This window comes from Mesoplodon mirus (assembly GCF_964341445.2).
Source record: "Mesoplodon mirus genome assembly, chromosome: 19".
Classification (NCBI taxonomy): domain Eukaryota; kingdom Metazoa; phylum Chordata; class Mammalia; order Artiodactyla; family Ziphiidae; genus Mesoplodon; species Mesoplodon mirus.
Genome location: NC_138995.1, coordinates 49,079,150 through 49,103,373, shown reverse-complemented (window position 1 = coordinate 49,103,373; position 24,224 = coordinate 49,079,150). Strand labels below are relative to the sequence as shown.

At 42.0% G+C, this 24,224-nt stretch overlaps 1 protein-coding gene across 1 annotated transcript; it reads left to right on the top strand.

Annotated features, from left to right (window-relative positions):
- Positions 1–504: 504 nt before the first annotated feature.
- Positions 505–24,224, top strand: ZNF599 (zinc finger protein 599). Its single transcript, XM_082606183.1, has 4 exons — positions 505–972; positions 2,935–3,061; positions 5,036–5,131; positions 19,154–24,224. Exons 1-4 carry the CDS (start codon positions 955–957, stop codon positions 20,677–20,679), a joined length of 1,767 nt encoding a protein of 588 aa, XP_082462309.1. The 5' UTR covers positions 505–954; the 3' UTR covers positions 20,680–24,224.

Sequence of the window (24,224 nt, the reverse complement as noted above, 5' to 3'; positions counted from 1 at the left end):
AAGAGTCCGGTTCTTAACTGTGTTGGAGCATTAAAATTCCCTGGAGGGCTTAGGCACAGGTACGCGGCCCCACCTAAGAGTACATGATTCAGTATGTATGAAGTGGGGTCTTAGGGCTTGTATTTGTAACAAATTCCGAGGTAATGCTGATGTGGTCTGTGGGCTGGAAACCACGGATTAGGGAAACACTTTAAATTACTACCTTAAAGAATAATCTTCATTTTTCATTGTAAATCCTGGCTCAGAGAAGTGAAACGCTGGGGCAGGAGTACAGTGCGGAAGGTCAAGGCATGGGTCACGTGTTACAGACCTTTAAGGGCGGGGCATTGCCTGAAGGGACAAGGAAATCTGCGTGCCTTTAAGAAGAAACGAGGCCACGCCCCCTCTTTGGAACCTCAGGGTACAGTTTTCACAGAAAACAGGAAGTGAGCTCCCCAGTTCACCCGGATGCAGTCAGAAATCACGTTACCCACAAGGCAGTGCTTCGAACGTCGGCGGTGGGCGCTGAGTCAATGACGGACGGCGGAGGCGGGTGCTGCCTGCTGCAGCTTGGGCTGAGCTTCTGGCGTCGGGTCTTAGGGCGTCGTTTGGAAGTGGCCGGTATGCCCTTATGGGCCTTTCTGGCTGGAGCACTGGGCATTGGCCGCTTCTCAGAAAAAGGTCTTCAAGACCGAGCAAAGGACCGCGAGGAGAATGGGACCCACCTCTACGCTTTTGTATGAGCCGTGACCCCCCACCTCGAGCGGGTTGTCAGCCGAGCACTCTCCGAGCTCGGCCCCAGCTTTCGGTCTCCGCAGGTCCCAGAGGCGGCTCCCGGGGCCTTGTGCGCATCCCACACCGCGGACACTCAGGTTCCAGGTGCCCCCGCCCAGGGCTGGCCTGAGGAGTCGGCTGAGCCCGCTGGACCGGCTTTTGTCGCCGCCTCTCGTCGTCGCGCTCTGCCCACTGGGCCCCATGGCGGCGCCGGAGCTGGTGAGTGGAGGGTTCCGCAGGCCCATGTGCTCTGGGGTCGCTGTCAGCACAGTTCCACTCGCTGTGATATAGGGAATCCCTGGACCTTTCGCCTTTCCCTCTTAATACTCTCGGATCTGGAGGTCCAGTGAGAATGGGGTGTGGGAACGACAGTGCTAATCACTTCCAACCCAGGCTTCTGAATCCGGGCCAGGGGTACAGATGTGGAGAGGCACCCATTTCTGGCTCTAACCTTGAGCTTGTCGATTGGCCTCCATTCCCTTGGCCTCCATTCCCTCGGGTCTAAAATTGGACTATTAACTATTTTTCTCTTTCGGTTGAGGGAACTGGAGAGGATATGCGTGTGACGTATGTTCTTCAGTGCTCAGCAGGACCCAGAGAGCATCACTCTCGATGTGGTTTCCAGAGAGGGACTCTCCTGGTCCTGCTATTATCTTAGTCTCACACCCAGGTGGAGTCTGACCCTCAGGCCTCCCTGCCTCGGGTCTCAACCCAGCTGAAGGCTGGGAGACTGGGATGAGAGAGCCTCTAGAGCAGAGGTGAGGTGGGAGCAGCGTTTTTGGAATTGCTGCTCCTCTAATAGAAGTAGAAGTTCCCTGGACAGACCAGAAGACAAGCCAGTCACTGAATTTATCTTTGCAGATGCCATCTGGGTACTACAAGTGAAGTTGTCTTGCCACTTATGGCAGTGAACCCATTTTCCTAGCACATTTACTTATATTTGAAAAGTGAATCCATTACAGTATTCCTTAGTGACAGTGCATAGAAATGTTGTGTCTCAAGGCATGTAAACACATGGACAGGCCTTAAGTTATTCTTCAGCATGCCACCTTGTTTGCTCTCATCATAGCTCTGATCACCTTCAGAACTTCTCTTATTTCTCTTATTTACCCATTTTTCCTCACCTGACTTGCTCCCTAACTTCATTCCAGCCTTGTTCCACATCCACTCAGAGAGGTCTTCCCCAGGCGCCCCATCTAAAGCCTCCCGTATCATAAAGTCTCCCGTAATCTTTGTAGTCATGTCACTTACTTTCGGCGGTTTTTTCCGGAGCTCTTAGGGCCATATGACTTTACCTTGATCATTTATTTAGTTTCTTGTCAAGGATCTTTCCTTGACAAGAGTGTGAGTCCTGTTCTCTGCTTTATCCCCAGGTTTAGAAGAGTGCTGGGCCTGTACCAGGTGTTCAGTAAGCAGTTGATGAGTGAAAGATTCTACCTTCTGGGGCTCCCATCATACTTAAATCTAACTCCCCCACCGTGGCTGAACCAGAGGGACCTGGTTTCAAATCTTGCCCCTTCTCATTAGACATATGACTCTGGGCAGCTTGACTTTGAGTCCCCATTTGCTGCGTGTGAAATGGAGACAGTGATGGTGTTTACCCCGTGGGCTGCAGGAGGATTAATGAAATTCACAAATACACACTGAGCACTGACATGTGCTGGGCGCTGAAGTGTTTGCTTTATGAACATTTTCACTTAAATTCCCACAACAACGTGGTGAAGTTGGTACTATTATTGTATTAATGTGGAAATTGAGGCTCAAAGAAATTAGCGTCAAAAGGCTGGATTTAAGCCCCAGGAAGTCTAGCTGCAGACCTAGAGACTTGTAGTTGCTTTAACACAGCATCGAAAGCCCGTAGGTGCAGGCAAACAGTGCAGACCAGTGAGGCTCAGCTGCTGCTGCTGTTATCATTACTTGAATTACAGTAATGGACTCACAGTCCACACAAGATTACCATTGTTTTGTGTCACTTTCCAGTGGATTCCCATATAGGCGGCTTTTCTCTCCTGCACCTTTGTATTCTGTCAAAGGCACCATCTACCTCCCTCCTGAGCCCAGCACAGACCTTGGTTCTCAGGAGATACTCAGTGATTCAGGCCTTGGGTCTCTCTGGACTTTTGCCACTATCCAAGCAGTAGACTCATACAGGCACCCCACCACCTCTGTTTGACTTTCCAGGCATTGATATCATTTGAAGATGTGGCCGTAACCTTCACTGGGGAGGAATGGAGACATCTGGACCTGGCCCAGAGGACCTTATACCAGGAGGTGATGCTGGAGACTTGTGGCCTCCTGGTCTCACTGGGTAAGGCCTCACCTTTGTGGTACCCACAGCCTCTTTCATTCCACTCTCTCTCTCTAAGCATGGCTGGTTGAGAAGACCTGAGGAACCTGCCTTCCCTTCTCCCTCCAGCCCCAGCACGTTCTTATCTAGCCTCCTCTTGCTTGGTTTCCTTGTCTGCATCAAGGATTGTTGTACAACAAACATAGTTCTTCTCAACACTTTTACCCAAGTGTCCAACGTAAGCTGACCTCAATCTGACATCCTTATTCCAGATTCCCATGATCTGGAATTCAGCTTGATTGGGTCAAATGTCCTCACAGCCCAGTTAACAGGATCTGCAGTTAATGGGACGTTCTCCAAGAACATGGTGAATTAGACAGACAAGAAGCTATTTGTCATCAGTGCTACTGGTATTTTTCTAAGCAACACAATCTCAGCTAAAAGACTTCTTTGACCCCTGGTACCTTCACAGTCGTCCCTTATGTCCTAAGGCCTGTGCCTTGCTTCTCTGAGGTTATGGGAGTTAATTTTAGAGAGTACACAGAGATATTTTCAAATGGCATTGATGGGCATCTGAGAAGGCTATTTCTTTTTCCCTTCCCTTTCCTGCCGCCTGACTGTTGTTGAGAGAGTCTGGGCTTAGTGCTGAGTCTTCAGCGTTCACATGGCTGTTGGCTGATTTCCCCTTCAGCAGAAAGAACAGTCGCAGGACTCACAGACTTGAGTCGGCAGCATGAGCTTGCTGGGACCGTGATTATTTTTGTTTTATCATATTTTTATAGTAACCTTCCACTTAGCCCCAGTGAACTAGTATCTTTAAAGTGCTTAGAATAGAACTGGGAACATAGCAAGTGCCACACATGCATTTGTTATAATAAATTAATAAATCCCAGGTGTTCTCCCACCTAAACCTTAAATGTCCACTTTACCCAGAAATGGTTACCTCTGACAGGGCTCTCCCAGCCTTTTGTCCACACAGTCTCTCCCAGGAGGTCAGTCATCAGTGAAGTAAATCCAGTGTTATTTTATGACAATTGTGATTAGTTGTTGAAAGGAGACATCTGGGGAATAGTATTCCAGGTAGAGGGACCAACACGAGCCAAGTCCCTGAGGGGTCAGGGAGCTCAGGTCCAACAGAGGCGAAGGAATATCTGGTTCTCATTTTCCACGGCCCCATCACTGAGCTTGGTGCCAAGCGTATGGCAGACATCAGTGAACATTTGCTCAGTGACAGCTGGGTGCACTCTGGCTTGCATTACAGGATTTTCTAATCAGAGTTTCTGTGGTCCTGGTGTCTAAGTCATTGACTTCTCTCCAGAGTCCTCCTGTCCCTTAGCCTTCAAATTTGGCAAAATATATTTGGCTGCTTGTACCAGAAAACCACCTCATACAGGTTTCACCCTGAAAAAAGTTTATTACTTCACCTAATGAGAAGCCCTGAGGTGGTGCTGGCTCCTGGGTTGGTATCTACCAACCCAGTTGTCTGTTTGTCTGCTTTCTCTCCTTGGTCCAGATCATCAGGCCAGCATCCTTGAAGTGGCCACAGGATGATGCAGCAGCAAGTAAGGCAGCAGGTCCCCACATTCAGCCCTGTCTTCCCAACCTGGATTGAAGGCTTTTTCTTAAGAATGGGTAGCAATTTTAGGTCATGGCCTACCTCAGATAACTGACTATCAGTTGAGTTAGTCTAGTGTTTTTAGCCATCCTTGGGCACCAGAATCACCTGGGGAGCTTTGAAAACAACCAGAGCTCAGTTTTTATGCCCAGAGATTTGGTTTAATTTGTTCTGTGTTTAGAACCAGGCGTGTCTAAGTAGTTCTGATGCATGGGAAGGTTGAATCTTATTGATTTAATTAGGGAAAACCTTCTGGAAGGAGTCATCCCCTTTCTGGGGTTTCATGGTGGTGTGTTAAAGGTGTACACTCCAGTATACTTGAGAGTTTTCCTTTTGTCTTTACCTGTGTACCCATGGCCCATTTATTTCTCCATGCACAGGGTATCCTGTTCCCAAACCAGAGCTGATTCACCTACTGGAGCATGGGCAAGAACTAAGGACAGTGAAGAGAGGCCTCTCCAGAAGCACCTGTACAGGTGGGTGGCATGGCAGCTGGCAGACTACCAGGGAATGACTGTGTCTGAAATTCCATGGGCAGTTTCTTTTTGCAGCCTTCCTGGGGTCTTAGGTGGTCATGGAGCACTTTGAACTGTGTTTCCTTTCCTCCGTCTTCCCAATCCCATCACACTCTTTGCCTTTACTAGGGTTGAAATGTGGTATACTGAGTAAGAGATGGGCTGTAAACTTGGCCACTTACTAGCCTAATGACCCTGGGGAAGTTGCATGATCTCCCTGTGCCTTTGACATCAACTCAAGGCTGAGTTGGTGCTGCCTGCTATAAGAGATAACTCCCAAAATCTTGGTGGGTCAACTGGTTAAGACCGTTTCTCATTTGTGCCATGGTATAATGTGGGTCAGCAGGGGAGCTCTGTACCACGTATCTATTCAGGGACCCAGGTGTATTCTATTGTCAGTATGTGGCTGTAAGGTGGCCCTGGCATCATCCAGCTGGCCAAGAGGAACAGGAGAGAAGGGGAGTAGTCATATCCACTTGCATACATAGTCACTTCCATTCACATTCCATTGACAAGAACTGGGCATTAGGCTACGTGTTTTGTCATAGAAATGTGGTTTAGCTTTGTGCCCAAGGACAAAATACCAGGGATATGATGAACATATACTCAGTTTGCTAAACTTAGCCTATATTAGAAAAAGAGTAATAATAGTTTCTGCATCACTGTATTGTTTGGGAATGTAATTAGATAACTTGAAACTGCTTATTAGGACATTGCCTGACCCAAAGTTAGTGGCTTAATAAATTTACCTACTAGTAATATTCATATATTAGTACTCATAATGAATAGAGAACAATGATATCTCAAACTTCCTTCCAGATTCAGAAAAGACAGTCCTTTCTTTTTCTGCAGATTACTACCTCCAACTATACTTTGCATTCCCACTCTTCTACCTGCATCCAATCATTTATTTATCTATACATCCCTGCATGCATCCATCCTTCCATTTGTAAATGAGATATTCAGAAGCAGTCCCTAGCCTTGTCATCTTCTTACCCTCCTGTCTTGTAAAACCTCAAGGGGACATTTGCCTCTGTCAGCCCCACTTCAAGTGTGTGGGTAGCACTGATGCAGATGCATGATCTCTCCCCTCTAGGGCTCCTTCAGGCTGCTCAGCCAGCCAGTGAGTATCTCTGGCCAGCGCCTCCTCAGCCCTGCTGAGTCTGTCTCAAGCCTTCACCCCTTCCCGCAGTTCTCCATCTTCACTTGAATGTTTCGAAGGCACTTCACACCCATCATGCCTAAAAAGGACCTCATGATCTTGCCCACTCCTCTCGTCTCCCCATTTCAATTCATGGCCTTGCCATTCACTAAGTTGAGAAAGCCAAAAACAAACTTGAACAACCCCTCAACACCTCCATTTTCATCATTCCCAATATCCAGCCATCCCTGAATCTTGATCATATTTCATCATACGTTTCTCTTGAATCCATCATCTCCACCAATTCCATCAGTTCCAGCACTATCACCCTAGTCCAGGCTATAATCATCTTTTGCCTGCATGATGCTAACAAATTCCTAACTGGTCCCCCCCATACCTGCTCTGTGCCTCTGATCAGCTTTATGTCTTACATCCACTTCCCCGTCTACTCACACCTTATTATAAATATCACCACACCTCCCTAGCCACTGAGATCTCAGCATATGACCTAGTTCATTTTGAAAATAGAGGCCATTCACTTGTTTTTCTTGCCTTCTAACCCTTACTGATTTATTCCTGTGGCTTCCTTCTCACCTCTCAAAAGAGTTCTCATCCCCGGCCATGGCTAATTCCCCAAGCAGTGTCTAGATCATACCTTCACCTATCTTCTCAGGTGTATTAGTTATCTATTGCTATATAGCAATATTAAAAATCACTCATTATTTAATATTAAAATATCACTCATGTATTATCTCTCATCTGTGGATCAGAAATCCAGGCACAGCTTAGCTGGGTCCTCTGCAAAGCTGCAATCGTAGGCAGCTTACAACATGTCAGCTTACTTCTTCAAATCAAGTAATGGTGTGAGAGACTCCAGCAAGAGAGATGTTACACATATACTTCATCTCTTACATCTTACATTCTGTCACCTTTGTTATATTCTATTCTTTAGAAGTAAATCAACGTCCTGCTAGGATTCAGGCAGAGGGTATCAAAACTGTGAACACCATGAGGCAGGGATTATGGGGAACCATACATGAGTCTGTCCACTACATCAGGGAATGTGCATCTTCATTTATTTCCTACCTCTGTTATATGTCCATCTTCTCTCTACTCAACATAAAACACGTGGTCAAGTTTCTGACACTTGAGGGAAACATTAAAAAACAAAAGTGCTCTTGGCTCTCCAGTGCCCTCCGAAAGTTGTTGACTCTGTTTCAGCTGAACTACCAAGCTTCTTCGAGGACTTGTCTCATTCTCAGAAGAGACATCTACACAGACCTCCCCTTTACTATTTTCTGTAATTTTTGTACTGAGGGGTAATTTACACATAGTGAATGTACAAATCTTAAAGTTCATCATTATGAAATTTTACATATATATAAGCCAGAGTATCCACCACACAGGTCAAGAAATATAGTATTTCCAGCACCTCTCAGGCTTTTTGTGCTTCCCTCCTTATTAATATCCCCTTCTACAAAAGTAACCAGTGTTTAGACTCTGTCACCATAGATTAGTTTTGAAGGTTTATAAATGGAACCCCACAGTACACAATATTGCTATGTCTGTCTTCTTTTGATAATCATTATGGCTCTGGAATTCACCCATGTGGTTGCATATATTTGGAGTTAGTTTCTCGCTGTGCAATATCTCAGTGAATTAATAGATTATATATACCTCTTTTCCTGTTGATGGACATTTGGCTTGTTCTCCAGTTTTGGAATATTATGAAGAATGCTGCTATGAATATTCTTGATCATTTTTTTTGTGGGCTATAAGCATGCATTTCTGTTGGGAGTATACATATGAGTGGACTGGCTTTATCATGGTGTAGTTACATGATTCGCTTTAAAAGAAGCCATCAATCAGTTTCAAAGTGACTGCACCGTTTCACATTCCCACCAGCCATGTGTAAGAGTCCTCATTGCTTCAGATACTAGTGAGCAGGTGGTATCTGCCCCTTTACTCTTTGAATAGGGGTATTTCCCAGCACCACAGTACTAAAAATGTTCTTACAGGTTATTGTTGACATTCTGATGGACAAATGCAACAACTGTGATAATGACAGACAGTGGTCTAAAATTTACCGAACACTTGCCATGCACTGTGATGATTGATTTACATTTTCTCATGTAACCTTGTTATGAACTGAATGTCTGTGTCCTCCCAAAATTTGTATGTTGAATCCCTAACACCCCAATGTGATGAAATTAAGGTGTGGGGCCTTTGGGAGGCGATTGGGTTTAGATGAGGTCATGAGGATGGAGCACCCATGATGGGATTAGTGTTCTCATATGAAGACAAAGAGACCATGGCCTTTCCTAGGTGTGGTGTGTGGTGCTGGGGGCGGTGGGGAAGAGAAGTAGAGTTCTCTGGTGTCTTTTCTTTTTTTTTTTTTTTTTTTTTTTTAATTTACTTATTTATTTATTTGGCTGCGTTGGGTCTTAGTTGCGGCTCGCGGGATCTTCGTTGCAGCATGCGGGATCTTTAGTTCCGGCATGTGGGAATCTCTTTGTTGTGGCATGCAGAATCTTTAGTTGTGGCGTGCGGGATCTTTAGTTACAGCATGAGGGATCTTTAGTTACGGCATGAGGCATCTTTCGTTGCAGCATGCAGGATCTAGTTCCCTGACTAGGGATCGAACCCGGGCCCCCTGCATTGGGAGTGAGGAGTCTTAACCGCTGGACCACCGGGGAAGTCCCCTGGTGTGTCTTCTTATAAGGATACTAATCCTCTCAGACCCCTACCCTTATGACCTCATTTAACCTTAATTACTTCTGTAAAGTCCCTATCTCCAAATACACATTGGAGGTTAGGGCTTCAACACATGAACTTTGGTGGAACACAAACATTCAGTCCATACCAAAATTTGTTTTTTGAGTAAATACAGGGCTATTCGGATATTCTGTTTTTTCTTGTATCAGTTTTGGTAATTTGAGTCTTTTAAGGAATTTGTCCACTTCATCTAATTATTCTGTCCATTAGTTTTTAAGACGGTTTCATCTCAAAATGGTAAATTTTATGTTATGTATATTTTACCACAATTTAAATTTTAGGTATGTATTGTACATATCATTTTTATAATGCCATTAAAAACTGACATTCTCAAAAAAATAAAGATTGTTCATCGTACTTGTGTATGTTTTGCTTTTTTATTTGAATATTATAAAAAGTATCCATTTATGTTGTTGTATAGGATTTGTACTTTTCATTTAACAGTACATTACTAAGATTCATGATGCATGAAGCTATAGTTTACTCATTTTTTTCTTCTGTAGTCATTTATATAACACAATGTATTCATCCATTTTCATGGGAATTTTCTTGTTTCTAATTTTTTGTACCCACAGACAATACAGCCATGAAAATTCACATGCATGTGTTCTCACAAACTTGTAGGAATTTCTCTTAGTAATATTCCTAGGACTAGAATTTGGGGATTATAAGTTAAGCAAAAGGAGAACTTTACTAGATGATGCCCTGTTGTTTTCTAAAATGGTTATTTATACCCACTTACACTTCACCTGCCTTATATGGACAATTCCATGGATCCATACCCTCTCTAACACTTGATAAGTTTTTTCAATCAGGTGAATATAAAATGGTCTCTCATTGTGGTCTTAATTTGCCCTTCCCTCATATCTAAGAAATTTGAGTTATCTCTTCATATGTTGATTGGCCAATATACATCTTCTGTGAAATATCAGTTCATAATACGCTCAGTTTTCATTTTGGGTGTGGAGTGTTGAAGTCCCCAGCTGTAATTGTAGTTTTGTCTATTTCTCCTTTCAACTCAGTTTTTGGTTTGTATATTTTGAGGCTCTTATATTTGGTACATACAGATTAGGATTGTCTTCCTGGTGGATTAATCTTTTTATCATTATATAATGTCCCTCTTTGTCCCATTTTCGTTGCTCTGTAGTCTGTTACCTGATGTTAATATAGTCCTGATGTTAATACAGCCATCTTTCTTTGTTTACCTTTTTAAAATTATATTTAGTTTAGTCAGATTGATTAGTCTTTTATAAAGAATGCTTCTATATGTTTATGAAATCTTCCTTTTTCCCAAGATCTAAAAGATAGTCATTTTCACTATTTATTAAAAGTTTTTAATCTTTAGCTTCTGACAGTTAAGTCTTAATCAGTCTGGAATTAATTTTTTGTTTTGTACAAGGTAGAAATACAATTTCATTTTCTTCCATTGTGGCAAATAATTTTTCTACATCCATTTATTGAATACAGTCAAGGCCCCTATATATGACCAAGTTCTGTTCCAAGAGCGTGTTTGTAAGTCCAATTTGTTTGTAAGTCCGACAAAGTTAGCCTAGGTACCCAACTAACACAATTAGCTATATAGTAGTGTACTGTAATAGGTTTACAAGACTTCTCACACAAATAATACATAAAAAACAAACACAAAAAATAAAACATTTTTAATCTTACAGTACAGTACCTTGAAAAGTACAGTAGTACAGTACAACAGCTGGCATACAGGGGCTGGTACTGAGTGAACAGGCAAGAAGAGTTACTGACTGGAGGAGGTGGGAGATGGTAGAGCTGAAGGATCATCAGCAATAGGAGAAGGGCAAGCTGCAGTTTCACTCACACCTGACACTGATGGCACAGGTTCTGGTTCCGTGCTGGATTCAGTTCTGTCTACCCTCTTGAAAAACACGATCCAATGATGTCTGGATAGTAGCTATTTTTTTCTTGTCATAGATGACACGGTAGCACTGGATTGCATTCTGAACGGCTGCTGCAGCCTTCGTGTACTGTTCTACGTTTGGATCCTGTGCCTCAAAAACTAACAGTGCCTCCTCAAATAAAGAAAACCCCCTTGCCATGTCCTGCGTCATGAATCTCTTTGGTTCTTCAGTTACTTCTTCTTCCTGTTGTCTCTCTTCATTCTTTCTCTGAGCCTCCAGTTCCATCTGGTCTTCATTAGTAAGCTCCATGTTCGCATCTTTGAAAGTTCACAACTTGAAGGTTCGTATGTAGGGGACTTCCTGTATTCCTTCCTTTTTCCACTGGCATCTCTGCAGCTTTTGTCATATATCAAAGTTCCATATATACATTTCTGAGCTCCCAATTCTTTTCCTTTGGCAGTTTGACAGCTTATCTTATATCTATACTACATCACACTGCCTTGGTGTATATGATTTCATCATAATCCTAATTCCTCAAAGGGCAAGTCCCCTTGCTTTATTCTTCTTCAGATATATCCTTGTCTCTGTTATTTTATATAAATTCCACAATCAGCTTGCCAATAACCATGAAAAACCCTACTGGGATTTATCTGAAATTTTATTAAATTTATAGATGAATTTGAGGGAAATTGGCAACTTTATATTATTAATCTCTTTTCATATAAATCTTCATTAATGTGATATGTTTTCTGGTTTACTTCATCTACATGTTACCTATTTTGAGTCTGTTCACCTAGTCTTTACTAGATTATTATAATAGACTCAATATGTGCACCCAGTTGCTTATCACTGCCCCTGCCCCAACTTTCACACACTCCAGAATCCTAAGAATTTCTTTCTCCTCTTTCCCTGCCTCCCTCTCCACCATCCTGTCATCCTCTTCTCTTTGCCTGGCATCCAACATTCTCTCAAAACCCCGAACCTTTGTACTTTCAGTCATCTGCTACAATTTTTCTCCTAATTCCTCTGTCAGGGAATTCCTACTCATCTTTAGAAATAAGCTCATGTAGCACCTTGTCCAGGTAGCCTCCACTGACCTCTTTCTGTCTTCCATCTGGGCCAAGTTAGGTCCACCTTCCCTGTGCTGTCATAGCACTATGAGACGTTGGAACACAGTCATTATCATTACTCTGTCCACCCTCCCCCATTCTGGAGAGTGAGGAGGAGTCTCCACTCCAGATTTTCTATTCTGCACCAGATTTTCCTCCTGAGTTACCTTTTAAAGATGTCAAGAGTCCAAGGATCAGTAAAGAAAGAAATTGCAAACCTGGGTTTAAAAGATGTAAAAATGCCACAGACAGTAGAGGCTTTATTTTCACCTTCATTCTTCCACTAAAGTGGTAATTTTTTTTTTTACATCTTTATTGGAGTATAATTGCTTAACAATGGTGTGTTAGTTTCTGCTTTATAACAAAGTGAATCAGTTATACATATACATATGTTTCCATATCTCCTCCCTCTTGCATCTCCCTCCCACCCTCCCTATCCCACCCCTCCAGGCAGTCACAAAGCACCGAGCTGATCTCCCTGTGCTATGCGGCTGCTTCGCACTAGCTATCTACCTTACGTTTGGTAGTGTATATATGTCCATGCCTCTCTTTCGCTTTGTCACAGCTTACCCTTACCCCTCCCCATATCCTCAAGTCCATTCTCTAGTAGGTCTGTGTCTTTATTCCTGTCTTACCCTAGGTTCTTCATGACATTTTGTTTCTTCTTAAATTCCATATATATGTGTTAGCATACGGTATTTGTCTTTCTCGTTCTGACGTACTTCACTCTGTATGACAGACTCTAGATCTATCCACCTCATTACAAATAGCTCACTTTCGTTTCTTTTTTTTTTTTTCTTTTTTTTTTTTGCGGTACGAGGGCCTCTCACTGATGTGGCCTCTCCCCTTGCAGAGCACAGGCTCCGGACGCGCAGGCCTAGCGGCCATGGCTCATGGGCCTATCTGCTCTGCGGCATGTGGGATCTTCCCGGACCGGGGCACGAACCTGTGTCCCCTGCATTGGCAGGAGGACTCTCAACCACTGTGCCACCAGGGAAGCCCCTTCGTTTCTTTTTATGGCTGAGTAATATTCCATTGTATATTGCCACATCTTCTTTATCCATTCATCCGATGATGGACACTTAGGTTGTTTCCATCTCCGGGCTGTTGTAGATAGGGCTGCAGTGAACATTTTGCTACACGACTCTTTTTGAATTATGGTTTTCTCAGGGTATATGCCTAGTAGTGGGATTGCTGGGTCATATGGTAGTTCTATTTGTAGTTTTTTAAGGAACCTCCATACTGTTCTCCATAGTGGCTGTACCAATTCACATTCCCACCAGCAGTGCAAGAGTGTTCCCTTTTTTCCACACCCTCTCCAGCATTTATCGTTTCTAGATTTTTTTTTCATTAGTCTCTGCTTTACAACAAAGTGAATCAGTCATACATATACATCTGTTCCCACATCCCCTCCCTCCTGCATCTCCCTCCCTCCCACCCTCCCCATCCCACCCCTCCAGGCGGCCACAAAGCACCGAGCCGATCCCCCCGTGCCACGCGGCCACCCCCCACCATCCATCCACCCCACGCCCGGCAGTGTATACACGTCCATGCCTCTCCCCCGCCCCGTCACAGCCCCCCCCATATCCCCAAGCCCACCCCCAGTAGGTCTGTGTCTCTATTCCTGTTTTACCCCTAAGTTCTTCATGACATTTTTTTTTCTTAAATTCCATATATATGTGTTAGCATACGGTATTTGTCTTTCTCTTTCTGACTTACTTCACTCTGTAGGACAGACTCTAGGTCTATCCACCTCATTACAAATAGCTCAATTTTGTTTCTTTTTATGGCTGAGTAATATTCCATTGTATATATGTGCCACATCTTCTTTATCCATTCATCCAATGATGGACACTTAGGTTGTTTCCATCTCCGGGCTATTGTGAATAGAGCTGCAATGAACATTTTGGTACATGTCTCTTTTTGAATTATGGTTTTCTCAGGGTATATGCCTAGTAGTGGGATTGCTGGGTCATATGGTCGTTCTATTTTTAGTTTTTTAAGGAACCTCCATACTGCTCTCCATAGCGGCTGTACCAATTCACATTCCCACCAGCAGTGCAAGAGTGTTCCCTTTTCTCCACACCCTCTCCAGCATTTATTGTTTCTAGATTTCTTGATGATGGCCATTCTGACTGGTGTGAGACGATATCTCATTGTAGTTTTGATTTGCATTTCTCTAATGATTAAAGATGTTGAGCATTCTTTCATGTGTTTGTTGGCAGTCTGTATATCTTCTGTGGAGAAATGTCTATTTAGGTCTTCTGCCCATTTTTGGATTGGGTTGTTTGTTTTTTTGTTATTGAGCTGCATGAGCTGCTTAAATTTTGGAGATTAATCCTATGTCTGTTGCTTCATTTGCAAATATTTTCTCCCATTCTGCGGGTTGTCTTTTGGTCTTGTTTATGGTTTCCTTTGCTGTGCAAAAGCTTTGAAGTTTCATTAGGTCCCATGTGTTTATTTTTGTCTTTATTTCCATTTCTCTAGGAGGTGGGTCAAAAAGGATCTTGCTGTGATTTATATCATAGAGTGTTCTGCCTATGTTTTCCTCTAAGAGTTTGATAGTTTCTGGCCTTACATTTAGGTCTTTAATCCATTTTGAGCTTATTTTTGTGTATGGTGTTAGGGAGTGATCTAATCTCATACTTCTACATGTCCTTGTCCAGTTTTCCCAGCACCACTTATTGAAGAGGCTGTCTTTTCTCCATTGTATATTCCTGCCTCCTTTATCAAAGATAAGGTGACCATAGGTGCGTGGGTTTATCTCTGGGCTTTCTATCCTGTTCCATTGATCTATCTTTCTGTTTTTGTGCCAGTATCATACTGTCTTGATTACTGTAGCTTTGTAGTATAGTCTGAAGTCAGGGAGCCTGATTCCTCCAGCTCCATTTTTCTCAAGATTGCTTTGGCTATTCGGGGTCTTTTGTGTTTCCATAGAAATTGTGAAATTTTTGTTCTAGTTCTGTGAAAAATGCCAGTGCTAGTTTGATAGGGATTGCATTGAATCTGTAGATTGCTTTGGGTAGTAGAGTCATTTTCACAATGTTGATTCTTCCAATCCAAGAACATGGTATATCTCTCCATCTATTTGTATCATCTTTAATTTCTTTCATCGGTCTCTTACAATTTTCTGCATACAGGTCTTTTGTCTCCTTAGGTAGGTTTATTCCTAGATATTTTATTCTTTTTGTTGCAATGATAAATGGGAGTGCATTCTTGATTTCACTTTCAGATTTTTCATCATTAGTATATAGGAATGCCAGAGATTTCTGTGCATTAATTTTGTATCCTGCTACTTTACCAAATTCATTGATTAGCTCTAGTAGTTTTCTGGTAGCATCTTTAGGATTCTCTATGTATAGTATCATGTCATCTGCAAACAGTGACAGCTTTACTTCTTCTTTTCAGATTTGGATTCCTTTTATTTCCTTTTCTTCTCTGATTGCTGGGGCTAAAACTTCCAAAACTATGTTGAATAAGAGTGGTGAGAGTGGGCCACCTTCTCTTGTTCCTCATCTTAGTGGAAATGGTTTCAGTTTTTCACCATTGAGGATGATGTTGGCTGTGGGTTTGTCATATATGGCCTTTATTATGTTGAGGAAAGTTCCCTCTATGCCTACTTTCTGCAGGGTTTTTCTCATAAATGGGTGTTGAATTTTGTTGTAAGCTCTTTCTGCATCTATTGAGATGATCTTATGGTTTTTCTCCTTTAATTTGTTAATATGGTGTATCACGTTGATTGATTTACGTATATTGAAGAATCCTTGCATTCCTGGAATAAACCCCACTTGATCATGGTGTATGATCCTTTTAATGTGCTGTTGGACTCTGTTTGCTAGTATTTTGTTGAGGATTTTTGCATCTATGTTCATCAGTGATATTGGCCTGTAGTTTTCTTTCTTTGTGACATTCTTGTCTGGTTTTGGTATCAGGGTGATGGTGGCCTCATAGAATGAGTTTGGGAGTGTTCCTCCCTCTGCTATATTTTGGAAGAGTTTGAGAAGGATAGGTGTTAGCTCTTCTCTAAATGTTTGATAGAATTCGCCTGTGAAGCCATCTGGTCCTGGGCTTTTGTTTGTTGGAAGATTTTTTATCACAGTTTCACTTTCAGTGCTTGTGATTGGTCTGTTCATATTTTCTATTTCTTCCTGATTCAGTCTTGGCAGGTTGTGCATTCCTAAGAATTTGTCCATTTCTTCCAGGTTGTCCATTTTATTGGCATAGAGTTGCTTGTAGTAATCTCTCATGATCTTTTGTATTCCTGCAGTGTCAGTTGTTACTTCTCCTTTTTCATTTCTAATTCTATTGATTTGAGTCTTCTCCCTTTTTTTCTTGATGAGTCTGGCTAATGGTTTATCAATTTTGTTTATCTTCTCAAAGAACCAGCTTTCAGTTTTATTGATCTTTGCTATCGTTTCCTTCAGTTCTTTTTCATTTATTTCTGATCTGATTATTATGATTTCTTTCCTTCTGCTAACTTTGGGGTGTTTTTGTTCTTCTTTCTCTAATTGCTTTAGGTGCAAGGTCAGGTTGTTTACTCGAGATGTTTCCTGTTTCTTAAGGTAGGATTGTATTGCTATAAACTTGCCCTTAGAACTGCTTTTGCTGCATCCCATAGGTTTTGGGTCATCGTGTCTCCATTGTCATTTGTTTCTAGGTATTTTTTTATTTCCTCTTTGATTTCTTCAGTGATCACTTTGTTATTAAGTAGTGTATTGTTTAGCCTCCATGTGTTTGTATTTTTTACAGATCTTTTCCTGTAATTGATATCTAGTCTCATAGCATTGTGGTCAGAAAAGATACTTGATACAATTTGAATTTTCTTAAATTTACCAAGGCTTGATTTGTGACCCAAGATATGATCTATCCTGGAGAATGTTCCATGAGCACTTGAGAAAAATGTGTATTCTCTTGTTTTTGGATGGAATGTTCTATAAATATCAATTAAGTACATCTTGTTTAATGTATCATTTAAAGGTTGTGTTTCCTTATTTATTTTCATTTTGGATGACCTGTCCATTGGTGAAAGTGGGGTGTTACAGTCCCCTACTATGAATGTGTTACTGTCGATTTCCCCTTTTATGGCTGTTAGTATTTGCCTTATGTATTGAGGTGCTCCTATGTTGGGTGCATAAATATTTACAATTGTTATATCTTCTTCTTGGATCAATCCCTTGATCATTGTGTAGTGTCCTTCTTTGTCTCTTCTAGTAGTCTTTATTTTAGAGTCTATTTTGTCTGATACGAGAATTGCTACTCCAGCTTTCTTTTGGTTTCCATTTGCATGGAATATCTTTTTCCATCCCCTTACTTTCAGTCTGTATGTGTCTCTAGGTCTGAAGTGGGTCTCTTGTAGACAGCATATATACAGGTCTTGTTTTTGTATCCATTCAGCCAATCTGTGTCTTTTGGTGGGAGCATTTAGTCCATTTACATTTAAGGTAATTATCAATATGTATTTTCCTGTTCCCATTTTCTTAATTGTTTTGGGTTCGTTATTGTAGGTCTTTTCCTTCTGTTGTGTTTCTTGCCTAGTGAAGTTCCTTTAGCATTTGTTGTAAAGTTGGTTTGGTGGTGCTGAAGTCTCTCAGCTTTTGCTTGCCTGTAAACGTTTTAATTTCTCCATCAAATCTGAATGAGATCCTTGCTGGGTAGAGTAATCTTGGTTACAGGTTTTTCTCCTTCATCACTTTAAATATGTCCTGCCAGTCCCTTCTGGCTTGCAGAGTTTCTGCTGAAAGATCAGCTGTTAACCTTATGGGGATTCCCTTGTGTGTTATTTGTTGTTTTTCCCTTGCTGCTTTTAATATGCTCTCTTTGTATTTAATTTTTGACAGTTTGATTAATATGTGTCTTGGCATATTTCTCCTTGGATTTATCCTGTATGGGACTCTCTGTGCCTCCTGGACTTGATTAACTATTTCCTTTCTCATATTAGGGAAGTTTTCAACTATAATCTCTTCAAATATTTCCTCAGTCCCTTCCTTTTTCTCTTCTTCTTCTGGAACCCCTATAATTCGAATGTTGGTGTGTTTAATGTTGTCCCAGAGGTCTCTGAGACTGTCCTCAGTTCTTTTCATTCTTTTTTCTTTCTTCTGCTCTGCAGTAGTTATTTCCACTATTTTATCTTCCATGCCACTTATCCGTTCTTCTGCCTCAGTTATTCTGCTATTGATCCCATCTAGAGTATTTTTAATTTCATTTATTTTGTTGTTCATCGTTGCTTGTTTCATCTTTAGTTCTTCTAGGTCCTTGTTAAATGTTTCTTGCATTTTGTCTATTCTATTTCCAAGATTTTGGATCATCTTTACTGTGATTATTCTGAATTCTTTTTCAGGTAGACTGCCTATTTCCTCTTCATTTGTTAGGTCTGGTGGGTTTTTATCTTGCTCCTTCACCTGCTGTGTGTTTTTCTGTCTTCTCATTTTGCTTATCTTACTGTGTTTGGCGTCTCCTTTTTGCAGGCTGCAGGTTCATAGTTCCCGTTGTTTTTGGTGTCTGTTCCCAATGGCTAAAGTTGGTTCAGTGGGTTGTGTAGGCTTCCTGGTGGAGGGGACTAGTGCCTGTATTCTGGTGGATGAGGCTGGATCTTGTCTTTCTGGTGGGCAGGTCCACGTCTGGTGGTGTGTTCTGGGGTGTCTGTGGACTTTTTATGATTTTAGGCAGCCTCTCTGCTAATGGGTGTGGTTGTGTTCCTGTCTTGCTAGTTGTTTGGCATAGGGTGTCCAGCACTGTGGCTTGCTGGTCGTTGAGTGAAGCTGGGTGCTGGTGTTGAGATGGAGATCTCTGGAAGATTTTTGCCGTTTGATACTATGTGGAGCTGGGAGGTCTCTTGTGGACCAGTGTCCTGAAGTTGGCTCTCCCACCTCAGAGGCACAGCAGTGACTCCTGGCTGCAGCACCAAGAACCTTTCATCCACACAGCTTCTCAATTTGGGATGATTCGTTGTCTATTTATGTATTCCACAGATGCAGGGTACATCAAGTTGATTGTGGAGCTTTAATCCGCTGCTTCTTAAAGTGGTAATTTATTTTGTTCTGTGTTGACATCACTAATAGGCACCTTTCTTATATTGGATTTCCTTCAGGTGAAAAAGCAAAACCTGAGATCACAGAGCTTACTGCTTCTCAGCTGGTCCTCACTGAGGGAGCCTCTTTTGAGGAACGAGTGACACATGGAGCCTCAAGGAATTCCAGGCTGGAGCAAGCAAGGGATCAGGAAAAACTGTCAGAAATGCAGGAAGGGAACTTGAGGCCAGAAAGAGACATCCACAAGGAGACATGCCCTAGGAAGTTGAGCCATAAACATGATGACTTTGAGACAGATGATAGTCTTTATTTAAGGGTTTTACAGGAGCGAGTCACTACACGAGATGCTCTGCATGAACGTGATTCCCAGGAACCAGGAGGAGACCCTGTTATTGATGCAAAGAATAATCTCTACAAATGCAAGGAATGTGGAAAAGGTTTTAACAAGAATTGGGCCCTTGTTCGGCATCAACAGATTCATGCTGGAGTGAAGCCTTATGAATGCAGTGAATGTGGGAAAGCCTGTCGTTATATGGCAGACTTCATTCGACATATGAGGTTTCATACTGGGGAAAAGCCATACAAGTGTATTGAGTGTGGGAAGGCCTTCAAACGCAGGTCTCACCTCACAGAGCACCAGCGTATTCACACTGGAGACAAGCCCTATGAGTGCAAAGAATGTGGTAAAGCTTTCACCCACCGCTCCTCTTTCATCCAGCATAACATGACTCACACTAGAGAAAAGCCCTTTTTGTGCAAGGAATGTGGGAAAGCTTTTTACTACAGCTCTTCCTTTGCTCAACACATGAGGATTCACACTGGAAAGAAACTTTACAAGTGCAGTGAATGTGGAAAGGCCTTTACTCACCGCTCCACTTTTATCCAGCATAATATGACCCACACAGGAGAAAAACCCTTTTTGTGCAAAGAATGTGGAAAAGCTTTCTGCCTGAACTCATCCTTCACTCAACACATGAGGATTCACACTGGAGAGAAACCCTATGAGTGCAGCGAATGTGGAAGGGCCTTTACTCACCGCTCCACTTTCATTCGGCATAAGAGGACCCATACTGGAGAGAAGCCCTTTGAGTGCAAAGAATGTGGGAAAGCCTTTTGTGACAGCTCTTCCTTAATTCAACACATGAGGATTCACACTGGTGAGAGGCCCTACGAGTGCAGTGAATGTGGAAAGGCCTTTACACACCATTCTGTTTTTATCCGACATAATAGGACCCATAGTGGAGAAAAACCCTTGGAGTGTAAAGAGTGTGCAAAAGCCTTTTACTATAGCTCTTCCTTTACTCGCCACATGAGGATTCACACTGGAGAGAAGCCTTATGTATGCAGAGAATGTGGAAAGGCCTTTACCCAACCTGCAAATTTTGTTCGGCATAATAGGATCCACACTGGAGAAAAACCCTATGAGTGCAAAGAATGTGAAAAGGCCTTTTGTGACAACTTTGCCTTAACTCAACACATGAGAACTCACACTGGAGAGAAACCCTTTGAATGTGGTGAATGTGGGAAGGCCTTCAGCCATAGTTCATCCTTCATTCACCATCGAAAGATTCACACCAGAGTTTAAAAGATGTAACAAGGCCTTTTGCAAATGTGTTCACTCAGTCAATTTTAGTGAACTCATACTGGTGAAATACCTTTCCTTTTGAGTATAACTATTCAGGGAAGTCTTTTGGCCAGAGAAATATCTTACTCAGTATCTGAAGAGAAACATCATAATTGTCATCTCTGTGAAAGCTTTTTGTGGCAGGTCATCTAAAGGGTCATACTAGAAATTGACCTAGCCTGCAGCTCTACACTACACCTGAGAATCATCCACGAGAGAGACTCAGTAGTTGTCATGCATCTGGGGAAAATGTCAGCAACAGTTCTTCCTATATTTATACTATAAATCCATCTCAAGAGTATTTTAAAAGAACAAAGAGATGTAGAAGAGGAAGGAAAGAGAAATGCATGTGTGGCTGCTTTCTGATTTCCCTACCAAGCTATGACAATTTGTTATTTGTGTGTGTGTGCATGCAGAGGGGATGAAGGGGGAGAGATCAAAAGGCCTCATCACCTTTATGTGTTTTCTTATATATCCATAGTCAGGAGAATTGGACCATTGGGGTGGTTCTGCTAACATTTATTAAAAGTTCTTTGTTACAAAACACTGTCATGTCTACCCTTGAATATAAGGACTGAGTCATGAAATACATATACATACACACCTACATATGCAGTCAGTTCTTCTAATTCATGGTAGTTATATTCTATAAATTCACCACAAACACTGAACTAGTGAATACTGAACCATTGCTCCTAGTGGCAATACAGGTTTAGGTTCCTGTGAGCCTCTGTTCACATTTTCATCAACCAATCAATACATAATCTTTTTATTTATTTATTTTTTAACTTTTTTTTGGCTGCATTGGTCTTCGTTGCTGTGCATGGGCTTTCTCTAGTTGCAGCAAGCAGGGGCTACTCTTCGTTGCAGTGCATGGGCTTCTCTTGTTGAGGAGCACGGGCTCTAGGCATGCAGGCTTCAGTAGTTGTGGCATGCGGTCTCAGTAGTTGTGGCTTGCGGGCTCTAGAGCGCAGGCTCAGTAGTTGTGGCACACAGGCTTAGTTGCTCTGCGGCATGTGGGATCTTCCCGGAGCAGTGATTGAACCCGTGTCCCCTGCATTGGCAGCGGATTCTTAACCACTGCGCCACCAGGGAAGTCCCAATACATAATCTTTTATGGAATTTTTTTCTGTTTTTAAAGACACCTTATTTAATAAATATTTCTTATAAGTTACATCCAATATTTCATTATAATAAATATTTTAATTATATCATTTTTGTGTATTCTATTATTGTACTGCTTTAACTTTCACTCAATTATACACACAAACAATACACATATGCAGTACTCATATAAAATAAACATGTAAACACTATACAGTACACTGCTCTATAGTACAGTCATGCCAGGAAAGTCCTAGAAAAAATAAAAAATTAACCAATATTAAAAACATTAAGTAAAACTCTGATTTTGATAGAACTGCAGGATGTGTGATGGGGCAGTGCACTGAGTGGATTAATCTCCTGACCTTGGTTTGACCCAGGAAAACCGAAGGAGAGGTTGTTGCCTTGTTTTGCCATTTCTTCCAGGTCTTTGTTGGTGGGTTCCACTTCCTTCTCTGCCAAAATTTCTTCCACGTCTTCCGTCATGTCATTGAAGCCTTTTTTACTTATATGCCATGTGATATGCATTATGTGTTTGACACTGTCCTTTATATTTTCTGTAACACCTTCAAAGCCTTTGAAATTTTTCAGGCAGTCTGGCCAAGCATTTTCTTAACAGTTAATGATAGTAGTATGCTTGTTATTATCCCAGGCTGTGCCAACACAGTAAGTGCATATAGTGACAGACATCCAGTAGTCCATCATGGTGGTTTCTTTTATTTATTTATTTAGGCCACACCATGCACCACGTGGGATCTTAGTTCCCTGACCAGGGATTGAGCCCGCACCCCCTGCAGTGGAAACACAGTCTTAACCACGGGACTTCCAGGGAAGTCCCATGGTGGTTTCTTTGTTGGTGTTGAGAACTTTGCTAAAAAGCTCCCTCATGTTGTGCTTTTATTATGTCCTGATTGAAAGGTTGGATAACGTGTAGTATTTAGGGGTATGAATAGATCATTTAGGTTGGAGTGGGTATTTTCAATGCTGTCTTGTACGGTTTGTTTGTTTTTTTCAAATCGGTCATCTCATGAATCTACAGCTTTTGCCACTTTTCCATCTTTTTCTTAGATTCATTATACTACTATAGATGTTACTTTTGTTGCAGGAAGGGGGATCCCTCCCAGGGCCCGAGAGTGGGCTCTTGTCTAACACTCAGAAATGCGTTGTCTGAGGAGACACACATGCTGACAAAGCAAGAGACTTTATTGGGAAGGGGTTCCCTGTGTGGAGAGCAACAGGGTAAGGGAAACCAGGTGAACTGCTCTGCCTTGTAGCTTGCAATCTCGGGTTTTATGGAAATGGGGTTAGTTTCTGGGTTGTCTCTGGCCGGTCATTCTGATTCAGGGTCCTTCCTGTTGGCGCACGCATTGCTCAGCCAAGGTGGGTTCCAGTGAGAAGGATTCTGGGAGGTTGGAAGGACATATGGACTGGTGTCTCCTCTCTCCTTTTGACCTTTCCCGAATTCTTCCAGTTGTTGGTAGCTTGTTCTGCGTTCCTTACCAGGACCTCCTGTTGCAACTCATACAAGTGGCTACTATCTTGCCTGGCCAGGGCAATCAGTTTCAGTCAGTGTTTCCCCTGACACTTTTAACATTTCTGGAGTGGCCACATGTAGAGACTGGTGAATTTCCTCTTCCTAGTTTTGGATGTGCCGTATTGTTGATTCATTAACATTGAACTCACAGCCAATAGCTGCATAAGTCTGAATGCATAAGTCTGCATAAGTCTGATGACTGAATGAAGCTTATCTAACACATGTATTTTCTCTATCATAGCCTTCTTGCACTTACAAACACTAGACAGCACTTCAACACTGTGCTCGGGGGCCATTTTCAACAGCAAAATCACCCCAAAACACAAAAATACAAAAAAGTGTGGCACTAAAGAGATTGTGAAAAGGACACTTTATAATATGAAAGCTGACACCAGAGGGCAGAGTGACACCGTGTTTGACCTTAGCTGGTAACATGCATGATGGGCAACTCAAATTTTTTATCACTCTGCACATGTCTGCAAATGACTGCAAAAATGCTATGAGTATTGATTTGGGAGTTACAAATAAAGTTCAGTGAATAGGTGAATTTGCAAATAATGAGGATTGCTTATTAAAGATCACTGATGAATTTTGTTATATTTGTTTGTTTTTTCTCTTGGCTTCATTTGGAATAGTTTCTACTGCTACATCTTCCAGTTTCCTAATCTTTTCTTCTGCTATGTCCACTCTCCCCTTCATCCCATCCAGTGTATTTTGTATCATAATTTATAGTTCTTATCTCTTAGCTGGATTAGGGTCTTATGTCTTTCATGTCTCTACTTCATATGTTCATTCTTTCTTCTAGCTTCTTGGACATATGGAATAAATTTTTCTGTTTTAATGTCTTCTACTTTTACTATCTGTCATT